This window comes from Heloderma suspectum, chromosome 2 (assembly GCF_057233095.1).
Source record: "Heloderma suspectum isolate Gila_16-S chromosome 2, 16-S_ref, whole genome shotgun sequence".
In the NCBI taxonomy this organism is placed as follows: domain Eukaryota; kingdom Metazoa; phylum Chordata; class Lepidosauria; order Squamata; family Helodermatidae; genus Heloderma; species Heloderma suspectum.
In genome coordinates, this window is record NC_139459.1 from 228,647,540 (window position 1) to 228,659,927 (window position 12,388).

Below are 12,388 nucleotides of genomic sequence, written 5' to 3' on the forward strand. Positions count from 1 at the left end.
TTGAATATTATCAGGTCTGTGCATGTTCGCTGTACATGTAGCTGCTTTGTATGTGTTAAATCTGGAGCACATAGATACAGTGGGGGAGGCATGAATGAAGGTGAACCTGGCAGCCCATCATGTACTATGTAAATGAATTTTCACATACATTTAAACTGAGAGAAAGGGATTGGGCACGATGTGGATCAGAAATTGAGGTATTTCCAAAAAGATCTGCTGGAATCTGGGACTTGAGGAATACCAGCTAAATGCTCATGCCAATTCTGGACAAATGATAGTACCAGAACAGTCAATGTGGTCCCCCTCCTAACCTAACCATTCCATAGATGGTTCCAGAGGTTCAGGAGATACAAACTGACCCATGTGAGGGCATAAGATGGATATGGGATAGCCTAGAATGCTGATACGCTGTTTCCGAACATGTGTGCCTGATGCATTTTGAACCCTCCTTTGAAGCACTTAGCAGGCACTGACGGACTTGGTTCCTATGTTGTTCCAAAGCTCAGAGCTTGCAGATTTTCAGAAAACAACAAGGGGCCAAAAAGCAATCACTGTCTTTCAGTATACCCTGCTCACCTCCACCTGCTGCCATCTCACCTTCCCCATTCCAGCTGTCGAGGCTCCAGGGTGTGCAATCTGTAACCACAAGAGGAGATGGAGGGAGTATATCCATACCATAATATACAGTGGGGGGGATAATTTGGGCTGTTCCATATACAACCCAGTTTCCACTTAATGATACTGTAGCCTCAACATTCCTAGACTCCAGCTCCTCTCCCTCTGCATCCCCAGATATGGGGTGCACCCTTTTCCCAAATGTTTTAGGGCTACACTGCGCTGCACATGGGGCAGGGTCCCCTTCAGAAGGCACATTGCCCAGTGCCCCTGAAACCTGGCAATGGCAGTGAAACCACTGATTTTTTTCATGGGGAGAGGGGGGAAATGAATTAATTCTGTTAATAATTTTGATAGAAATTAATGTGTTTTTTTCCTGGGGAAGGCAAATGAATCAACCTTATATTAATTGATTAAACATCTGGTGGTGAGAAGAATGGGCGAATGAATCTTGTTTATTATTCACAGGAAAGGGGAGGGGAAAATGAATAAATCAGGCTATTAGTTTATTGAAAAACAATCAGTAATCATGTAATTTGAATTTACCTAAAGGCCATCTATTCCAGCCCTCTGCCCTAATTCAAATCAGGACCCTCTGCATGGAGGGGAAAATAATATCTGGAAGATATATTTGGATTGAGAGGCAGGGCAGTATGTTGGGCATCATTTAACCTGGTGTATGGGAGGTAGTACAGAAGATCAGGCACTGCCAAGTGGACTCTCTACCCCCACCCCCCACCTCACTTGGCAGCTTGACCTGCTGTTTCTCCTCCTGATGAAAAAGAGTTGGTCCCGCTCATGAAATCTCATAGTCTTCTATAGTCTTCTGTAGTCTATAGTCATAGTCTTCTATAGTCTAGACTCTTCTATAGTCTACAGTCTTTGGAAATTCTGTATGAACTGTGGGAACAGAGTGGTACATGCCCCTCCCATTACCTGTAGGAAGCAATATATGAAAATAACTTTGCTAGTATGTCTGATTAATAAGATCTGCCAGCTCCCCCACCCCCACAATTTTCTAAAAGGTAAAGTTAAATTTTACTAACACAGAGTGAAGTCTGTGCACAAATCTCAGATTCATCTCAATCTATGCGGGCGCGCACACACACACACACACACACACACACAGCGCATTTAAGTTTTCCAAGGGGGTTCTGCTCTAGGTTCTATCTGATGTAAAAGTTAGATTAGCTGTTTCAAGGAGTAGGGCCGTCTCTATGGCAGCCCCAGTGCTCTGTAAATCTCTCCCAAGGGAGGTTTGTTTAGCCTCCTCCCTACTGTCATTTTTGAGACAGCTGAAGACCATGCTTATACAGAGTGTCTTTGATTTTTGATGCTGCTTGCTTGCCTGACCTTGTTCAGTGTGCTGTGCTGATTTTGTTGCTCTTTATTGGCTTATTGATTTGAGTCATCTGTTTTACTGGGTGTTGTTTTTATTGTTTTATTTTGCAAACAGCCATGAAATTATTGACAAGCATAACTATCTTATAAATAAATAAATAAATAAATAAATAAATAAATGAACATTTTTAAAAGCTAAAAATCCAGTGATTTGCTGAGGAGAGTGTGAGATGTTTCACAAATCTGGGGCCAAGGAGTGTTCCCACTGCATCTTAGCTGTACTCATGACACCACTCTTCAGATATGTAATGGGGAGCGATGGACTAATTATAGACCAATTGGGGGATGATGGGGATGTAACTGGTGATTTCTAGTTACAGAAGGCAATGTTATAAGTGGAAGCCTTCAAGCTTCAAATTTGTCTGCCCAAACCCACCAAAATAACTCTGGCGGTGCTCTCCAAACGAGCCATGCTTGCAGCAGCAGGCCTTTATAGAGAGGACTTATTTAAAATAGGGCTGCCCAGTTTGTTATATCTTCAGCTCCCTTCTGAGGTGCCTCATTGTTTATACCAACATACTGCATGCAAAATGTTTCCATGAGGACCAAGTTGATGTTTTGCTAAATTTACCTTGGTGCCTCTGCCGATGAGCTGCTGGGTATCTTCAGCAGACTTTGACCACTGAAGTACATGATCTTGCTGTGTTGCAGTACACTAGCAATGCTGTAAATGTACCCGTTGAGATGTACACAACCTAAATTATCTATTATTATTATTATTATTATTATTATTATTATTATTATTATTGAAAAGTCTGGATGCTTGGAACAGGTTATATTGGGAAAGTTTTGTTTTTTTAAAGGATCCTAAATAATGCATGTTTATCCTTCCCTGTTCCTAAAAACACACAGTGAATATCAGCACCTAATTATAAGGTAAAGGTGTCCCCAGCCAGTCGTGTCCGACTCTAGGGTGTGGTGCTCATCTCCATTTCTAAGCCGAAGAGCCAGCGCTGTCCAAAGACGCTTCCGTGGTCATGTGGCCGGCTAATTATACTGTGGCTGGCTAATTATACTTACTGCCAAATATTTTCAGGCTCCCTGAAAATTGAGCCACCCCCCCCTCACACTAATTAGACTAAAACAAAGGAATGGAAGGGTTTCCAATTTGAGATGCCTAAAATGATAGGTTGAGATGGCAAGAATAAATCATCTCTCTAAGAGCCTTGTCAGAGAGTTGGGGCTGTATACCTATAACTGTTATCAGAAAGTGTTCAGAACCAATAATTTGCCTGGGTGGAGGGAACAGAGGGCTGAATTCGGTCTGTCTTTCTCAGACAGGCCACCCCACATGAATAGATGGTTGGTAGTATCAAACACCAACTGATTGGCTCCTGGTTCACGCCTTCAACTCAGGGAAACAGGCACACTGCCCTTTCCCCCACCCCCTTTTGCACATACATTTCCTCCTACTTGACCAGGCCGTATGACACAATTCTATGCACACTTACCCAGGAGTAAGTCCAACAGTATGATCTATTTCCAAGCAAATGTGCATCGGATTGGACTGCATGCCAACACTGTCTGTATACAGATCCTATAAAGGAGAACATTCCAACTAGAAGAAAAGGGAACACACTAGACACACCAAATAGGACATAGTTGAATTCCTCTGCAGAGTATCCTTTAATAAATGAAAATAGAAGCATATCTTCAAAAAAATAAAATAAAAAACCTCATAAAAGTGTAACAGAGCAAAAACCTCCCCTAGACACACTTTATTATTATTTTGTCAAGACCCAACCCCAAAATGTCTTTGAAGTCATCACTGGCCTATGCGTATCCCACCAGCCTCAGTGTGTTGGGGAAGGTTTTCCTCATTCCCATGCATTTTTCCTGGTCAATGAAGAGTGAATTTGCTTTAACAGCAAGGTCATGTTCCAGGTTGGCTTTGGTGTGAACCAATGTCTGGAGTGTATCTTCTGCATCTCTCAGCCTCTGCTGAAGTCCCTGGATTGTATCATCAATTTCATATACTTCGTTAACAAGGCTGGATGGAACACAGCAAAACAGGATGTTAGCAAATTCTGCACAGCAAAGGTAATTTTTTTTGGCCATTCATGTATCTTGTGAATTCTCTGCAGGGTTTTCAGTGCCATCACCAACAACTGTTTTGTGAATGGCCACTGTTAATATCATAATTATCACTGTCTGTACTCTCTTAATTTAATTTCCTTCTGATGTCATTGTTTATTTAATTTAATTTAAAATATTTATATATCACCTGTTGTCCTATGGTACCAGGGCAGTTTACAAGATGTAATAAACAATTTAAAAATCCCAAGAAAACCACAACGAATTACTCCCACCCCCTCCACCCACATCTGTATATACACCTGCAACTCAGGACAACATTTCATGCATCTGACAAAGTGGCTCTAGTCCGTAAAAGCATTTGTCAAAATAAATGCATTAGGCTTGAAGGTGCCACATGACTCTGCTGTTTTTATTAAATGCAGAACCAATAATTGTGGGTGCTATGGATACCAATGATGTCCTTGCTCAGGTTGGTGTTCAGGATGATGGCTTTCCATAAGGGAACTAGCATGATCGTTTGTCTTACTTTTTCAGTAGAGTATCCCAAGTATGCCCTTTCCCCATGAAACATAATTCAGAGTGAATTATGGAAAAGGCTGGTGTGACAGGCAGCACTGCTTAAGGGGAAAAAAAGAAAAAGAAAAGTTGTGGTTTCCTGTTCACATTTGGTATCCTGGTTCGTCAGTTTGTTTTTTATGGGCTTCACATTCCTTTGTCAACTAATATGAGTAGGCAAAACCCAGCAGAATTCACGTATTAAAGAGTGGTGAATAATTGAAATGTGAAAAAAACGCCATTAGGGTGCCAAGAGGGCACTCTAAGGTAAAATCTATTTGTTTCCAGTTAGTGAACTGAGTTTAAAAGTGACCCTAAAATGCTAGTGATAGTTTTAGACGAACAAATTTACTTAGCTCTGTTTCCTGTCTCTAACTGCAGCCAGTACTAGGAGTTCAGAGGAAATGTGCAAGAAAAAACAGCCATTCTTTACATAAGGTGGAGCCAACTGTCCTATAATTCATTCACAACTTCTAATCAGTCAGAATTTCAGAGTAACCTAAATATAAGGTTACATCTCTTGGCTATGGGTTAGATCCAAAGTAAGCTAGTTGCACTTGTGTTGGTCCCACTGAAACCAAAGGGACAGGTTAGTCATGATTTAACTTATGTCCCTGCAGATAACTTAGTCCAGAACCATTCTTATCTTTCTCTCTACTTTGGTTGCAGAATTTGGGTCCAATTAATTCCTTCCTGGTCTTTCAACAAATAAGCATGTGGTTACAATCAGAAAATAGGCACATAATTGAGTTCTGGGCTTCAGAAGACAAACTCCTTTTGTTGACTGGTAACCATTCAACTGAATTAATGGTAAATGGGCACCTGAGAAGTAAGGGATCCAAAGGCTAAACTAGAGGTTATGTGCAGTGCACATAAGGAAAGAGCAGGTGTGGAAAGGACTAAGCTGCAGCCTTCTCCACCATGACATATCCTGTCTCAACTACACTTCTCTCCAAACTAGCGTAACATCTAATTTGGCCCTGTGCCATCTTCTGTAGAAATATATGTTAGATATTACGGTTGCGGGGGGTAAATATGTTCAGATACCCTTTTTCCAAGAGGATTCCCTTTTTGCCAGAAAAAACAAACCATCTTTCTGATTCTCAGCAACAGGCCGCTGCTCCTGTGAGGGGATGTGTGTCGGAAGTTCCATTTGATATTGGTGAGCACCAGAGACACCTTCAACATTACATTGCAGGGAACACCTATAAGGACCTGAGGCCACACTGTGGCACATCGAGTATTTGTTTCAGGGTTTTGTTCCTGACAGGGGAAGAAAGAAACTGCTCCAACTAGTCTCCTGAGAAGGTACAAATAAAGACCCCGTGGGAGGCCGCCGCCGCAGCATCAGCCTAAGCTCAGGGAGCGTATTGCTCAGCAAATGATTTATGAATGCATTTCATCAAGATGTGTGGTCAAGCGCTTTCTGTTTCTAAGCACCCAAGATTGTGGATGTCAAAGCAGAGCTGGGGTGGGGGTGGGAGGACCAGTTATGCAGGGAAACAGCTGCTGCTGCTCCTGCTGAGAGGTAGGACAGATGCTTTGCACGCAGAAGGTCCTAGGTTCATTCCATGGCGTCTCCAGTTCAAGGGGTTTGATAGCAGGTGATGGAGGAAAAACCTGGCCAGAAACCTGGGGGAGCTGCTGCCAATCAGAACAGCCACTACTGGGCTACATGGACAAATAGTCCGATCTGGTATAAGGCAGATTCCTATGCTCCTGTTTCCAAAGCTTTGAAGGGCTCCTTGGCGGTTTATAAAAACGATTGCACAGCATCACGTGTCTTTCCCCCACCCCCCTCAATATGGAAGCTGCTTTCTCTCACCGTAACTGGGCGGAATCCCGGCAGAGTTCTACATTAGGTCTCCGTGTGCGCTCGTCCAGGCGGGTCTGGGCCACCTTCAAGGAAGGCCCTTTGTCCCTGATGGCCTTCCGAATTGCTTCTATGGTCATCTCTGTCTCAAAGATTTCTTGTAGAGTCTGCCATTTGGGGGAAGAAAATCCAACAAGAAATGAACACTTGTCTTTAATAAAGGATATATTTTGGCAGCAATTCTTCCCCCTCCCCACAATTTTCTTTCTTGTGCTTCTGTGGTAGAATCTGAATCTATCCAGAACCTGCTGTGTGTTAACCCCCATAGTTCCACAAACTTTCTCATTATGGTGGCCCACTGACTATATCATGTTCCATTTGAAAGTGCCTTAAATGCATTACTCTCCCAAGCAGAGTGCGATCTCCAGGAAGGATACGGACTCTTACCTTGAGAAAAATATAGTATAGCACTACCCTTTGAGAGTGCTTTGGTTTCTGCTAGCATATAACCAAAGCAATCAATACAGAAGGAGTGGTTGAATTTTTGCTGGATTATTAGGGTCTATGTGCATTTCCTGCTGTAGCATGAACAAAAGATGAAGCACCAGAAATTGTTCTTGTATTAACACCATAGGGGAACCTTGCAGTGATATAATGACTGTGCTAATCACAAGAGTCCTGCTATCACCCCCATGTGCTTTAGAGGTGGTTGAGGCCAGCATAGACTCAGGATTGGTACAATGTAAAGTCTGAATGAACATGCTGCCTCTCTATCCACCCCATTATGCAAAATTATGCAGATGTGCTTTTGGCTATACCCTTTCTGCAGGCCACGACTATTTTCAGCAGAAGTTTTAAAGAGGACCAAGCATTAAAAGTGGGTATTTCTCAGTACAAAACCTCTCACCCTGGTAAGTCTGTTGGACTGAGTTGTTGAGAAGGTAGATATTAGATGGGATCAAAGAGCATATGGCTGCTATGGGTGAAGGTCATCATTCTGTTTTGTTCACTTAAATTACTACTGTTAACACAGACCTCGGCTTGGAGAATAATTATTTTGAGGAGAGAGTGAACACATATGGTGTGTTTAGCTTATCAGAAAGAAGATTGGGGGGGGAGGAGAAGAAGAAGACCACAACCACGACCACCAAATATTCATTTCTGGCCCCCCAGGAAAGGATGAAAGAGAAGATTTATGTTGAATGTTCAAGAATCTCCTAACTGTGAGAACGGTTGTGCTATGGGAAAAAGTTGTCCAGAGAGCTTGTGGATTCTTCTGTGGAGGTTTCAGGAGGAATTCTAAATAGTGTTTCCCTCCCTCCCCTGGGATGTTGTGGGGGAGGGCAGCAGGGCATGGGCTGAACTGGACTCTAGTGACCTTTTCCTCCTAAACCATCTCCTAATTACTGTAGAAAAGCAACACCAATACATCATCCCACATTGCTCACTCAGAAGAAGGGGATGGCGAACCATCACCAAATGTAGTTGTCTGCCTTTTAAATATCTCCTCTGCATGCAGCTCTCAGAGATGTGCCATCTGTACGACCATCATCTTACAGTCATTCACTCAGTGAAGCATTTTGGATACGAAAAGTATACCAGGGGATTTTAGAGGAAGGCTAGATAAGCCAATGAAATCTGAGAATTATTGACCCTATGGGAATTAGCAAAGAGTTTCCACTTGAAAAAGGGGAAAAACAACAGAAACTCTGGACATATTCTTAAGAACATTTATTCTGACCTAGCTTACTACAAGTTCTGATGACCACCAATTTGAATGGCTTTAAAAGGGGATTAGAAAAATTCATGGAGGATAAAACTACCAATGGCTACTAGTCACGGTGGTTATACATTACCTCAAGGACCCAAAGCAGCATGCCGCTAAATACCAGTTCACTTTTGTTCTTAAGTTGCAGGAGACAGGGGTAGGGCCAAATATTGGGACAGGGGTCTTCACACCTCTGGGTGCGATGTTCTGTCCTTCCAAAATGCACCCAATCAAGGAGTTAAATCTACCCATCCTGATCAGTTCTTATGAGAACATCCTGGTGAAGATGGTCTCAGAGAAAGCCTTATTCAGAGACATGTCTGCAGTATAGTCCGAAATCAGTATCAAACTGGTTTAATGTTCATGTTTTTATCTTCCCCTAAGAGGGATCCAGAGAATGTGCATTTTTTGTTGGAGGGAGCTAGGGGCACTCCACACATGCTCATCAAACTACCACTCCAAAGTTCCTTGGAGGAGGCCGTATCAGTGAAATGGTTTTGAAGCTAGTTTAAGACCATAGCACAGATAGGCCTTGAGCAACTTTGCTTCCTGTACTTACTCCTAGCACTTCTTTTGCTTTACATAAGCCAACACAATGACAGCAGGGACCATAGGCTCTATATCCATGTCATTTCATGGGAAAGTTGGTGTAAGTGTAGTAGGTAAGAGTGTGCGCTAGGAGGTCCCATGTTCAAATCTCACCTCAGGGCCAAACTACATGTTCACGTCAGTCCATGCTTTTGAATGGCCGACTTAAGACCTGCCACACCGCTTTCTTAACAGAAACCATCCAAAAGGGGGCGGGGTGCAGGGTCGCCTGGCCTGAGGCCATACCTTAAGGAGAGCATGGTTAACCCTTTTCCCCATGCTGTTCGCCAACCAAACATCACCCCCTGAAGCTGCTATTTTAATGCCTGCTTTTTGTTACGAAAGAGGTAACAAAACAGGTGGTTTGTCCTCTGCACTTTATCTTAAAACCCCTGATTAATGTAACATGCAGTTTGCTCCTCAGTCATTAACTCACTAGGTGATGTAGGCAGGCTGTTATTCTTTCAGCCTCAGACCCTGTGTTGCAATATGTGGAAAATAATATGGATCCTTACAAGGGGCAGCATCCAATGGTGTCACTCCACAAACTCAAATAGCACTAGTGGAGCTTGGATGAATCCGTTGCACAAGCGGCTGCCCATTACACTTGTGCAACCAATTGCACAAGAGGTTGCACAACCATGCTTGTGCAGGCATAACTTTAGCTGGATTCTCCTCTTGCGCGTAGTTCAGAACCTAGTTTCCGCTAGCACAACATTATTTGCGCTAATGGAATTACACAGCTGGATATGCAAGCAGTTCTAAAGACTGCTGAAATAAGGGATATGAAGTGCTTTGAACACATTGTTATTTGTTATGTGTCCTAACTGCCTTCCTCTGATATATAGAACCAGCAGGTTACAAAGTCACTAAACAGAATGTACAGTACTCCTGTACGCTCCTATATGCTCCGGGAAATGTCTGTTTTACCCTAAAATTAAACAAATAAAAACAGATTAACAGTGCAATACAATGCATGTCCACTTTAAAGTAAAGCCCGTTGAGTTCAATGGGGCTTACACGCAGATAAATGTGTATAGGAATGCAGCCTAAATACTACAAGTTCACAAAACAGAGCACCAAATAGAAATCATTTGAAATGTGCTCTAAGTAGTTTTTTAAATAAGCTGCAATCATGTTGATATAGCATTCCAGAAGGGGCTAGGTTTGGTTCCTCCCCAATCCAAACCATTCAGTGTATTGCTCAGGGCTACGCATGTGCAACACTAGTTGCTTTGTGTATGCACTGTTACATGGCGGACCATGCCTTGTAAGGCATTGTGCAATGGGTATTTAAGTTATTATGCTTTCTTTAATGCAGTTTCATAAGGAGATCAAAGACTAAGTTGTCTAATGCCTATAGGCAGGACCACCCATCCATTACCCCACAGAGGTCTACTGTGCCATCTACATTGTGTGCCACAAACCAATATCTGGTGCGCTACAGAACATATTGCTCCTGACAACTCATGCAACAGAGATGTGTCCTACAGGGGAAAGTGGTTGACCCCAAATGGAAAGCGTAGAAATTGACTCCACCTTGGCCAGATGGGCCTGAATCTTGTTCTTGGCATCAGCTGTTTCAGAGATGCGATTGGTGAAGGCCACGTTTGCTCTGTTAAACTGGTTCCACATCTCATTGGCAGTCACCACGAGCAGCGTTTCAATATCATCCCTGAGTTTGGAGGAGGCAACCCGCTCGCTCTGGGAGCGTAGAATATTATCATCAGTAAACTTGGCCCAGGATTCTGGCACTGAAATCCTGGGAAAGCACAAAAAGAGACAAACAAGAGAGTTTGTACATAGTTTGCATGGCTCTTCCTCAAATAATGAAGGCGAGATACAGAGGGAAATACCAGCTCCATTTGCAACGTATTACATATTTAACAGTTGCATGTGTACTACTTTGACATTGATTTTTTAAAGATGTCCAACAGCTTTTATGTGTATTTTCAGGATGTTAATCTTGGAGCATCTTCCTAGGTTAAATATAGAATTCAGGGTGAGGAAAGAGGGAGGAGGGAGGGAGGGAGCAACCCTATGGCCACTAGACACTGTCTAGAAGGTGATAGGATTGTTCAGTTTCTGGGAACTGTGCTCCTCGCCCCCTCCCCCCCTCGCTTGTAGCCAGTGTGATTCTCTCTGTGCTAGCTACATCTCTGTGCTCCGAAGCAGAATGCAGAGACGGGAAAAGGGGGCAGTCTGAGAGGCGGGGAGAAGACTGCAGAAGCTGCTTTGCCTAGCTTTCTATCAGGTCTCCAGGCCCCTTCCCTTCCCTCTCCTCCCCTCCCCCTCCATGAAGCCATGCCTAGATAGGCAAAATAACCTAGTCTAGGCAAAAATGCAGGGCGGCCAGAGCATGGAGGAGTGGATCCCCTCTGTGTTCCAACCAGCCTGCATAGGATAGTTGGCAGCCTCCGATTTTGGAGGCTGGTGACTATCCAGATAGAATTGTACCCTTAAATATAGGAAAATTAACTAAGGCAGCAGCCAGGAATTTTGAAGTTATATTCAGGTCTGCCAAAATGTAGTCTTACCACTCACATTAATTCACACACCATACTCTTGATTTTTAAAGTGTGTCTGTGTAGGGAGGGAGAATTTATTTAAAGGAGATTCCTAGTCCACATTGTGCAGTAAACAATATTTTTAAATGAAGAGCACAATATTATGGATGGTTAGACAGGAAAAAATCCCTAGTTGTAGGAGTTTTTCTGTCTAAACATGCATAGCATTGACCTCAAAGCATGCATCCCTTTGAGTGGGATATCTGCAGCCATACAGCTGTGTTCTCTGCATATTGTTTATTCCCTTTTGAAATAAAAGGCTTGGTAATGGAATATAAAATGGGAAAGAAGACATGACTTAGCAGAGGCATAGCTGAGAATGTATTCTGGGTATTCATAAATGAACATGAACAAGATCTTCAAAATGGCAGATTGTTCCACACCACTGCTCCAACTTTCCAGATGTTGGTGGACATTAAGCTTTGTGAGCACCATCTGCTATTACAGATGCAATCTGTTACTGCTTACAAGAGCTTATGCAAGAAACAGTTGTTTAGGGCTCATGCACATGCATGATCATCCCATGTATGAATGAGCCATTAGAGGCTAATCACTATAGAGGAAATTTCCTATCACCTGACACAAGCTGAAGCCCAATATTTTACCATGGAGAAGAAAAATAGTCATACATATGCATTCTGCCAAGAGTCATTAAGTATGAAGTCATCAAAAGACAAGAGATCAAGTGATTTACAAGCACATGCAAAGTAGTCTTAAGTCTCTGCAAGAGTGATATTTGTTCTTCTTTACTCAATGATGGCTATCTACTCGGACTTCATAATATCTTCAGATGAGCATCTCTGCAAAGAAATCACACACACAGGGAGACACAGAGATTTCAACCATATATCAGCTGCATCACTCAGCTGATGCAGAACTGAAGTCTGTAAGTCTCTAGGGAGAAGGCTCAGAGCTTCCCATAGCAAGCCTAACGGGATAATCCTTCAGAGCCATTAATACAGTAGCATTAGCATGTCTTGTGCAGCTCAATCTGCAGTCCTTTCTCCAAGGGTGCTTGTGCACAAGGCTCCAGACAACACTTAC

General features: G+C 42.8%; 1 protein-coding gene and 1 long non-coding RNA gene across 2 annotated transcripts in view; one reads left to right on the forward strand and one right to left on the reverse strand.

Moving 5' to 3' along the window:
- Positions 1-7,895, forward strand: part of LOC146354181 (uncharacterized) — a 35,979-nt gene extending 28,084 nt beyond the window's left edge. The window contains exons 3-4 of the long non-coding RNA XR_014788325.1: positions 3,901-4,056; positions 5,716-7,895. This is a non-coding gene — a long non-coding RNA (uncharacterized LOC146354181). The remainder of the gene's footprint in view (positions 1-3,900; positions 4,057-5,715) is intronic.
- TEKT3 (tektin 3) overlaps positions 3,611-12,388 on the reverse strand; it is a 39,300-nt gene continuing 30,522 nt past the window's right edge. The window contains exons 7-9 of the mRNA XM_084838345.1: positions 10,317-10,539; positions 6,434-6,588; positions 3,611-4,006 (exon numbers count right to left, since the gene is read on the reverse strand). Of these exons, the coding sequence (XP_084694471.1) occupies positions 3,790-4,006; positions 6,434-6,588; positions 10,317-10,539 (595 nt within the window). The 3' untranslated portion in view covers positions 3,611-3,789. The remainder of the gene's footprint in view (positions 4,007-6,433; positions 6,589-10,316; positions 10,540-12,388) is intronic.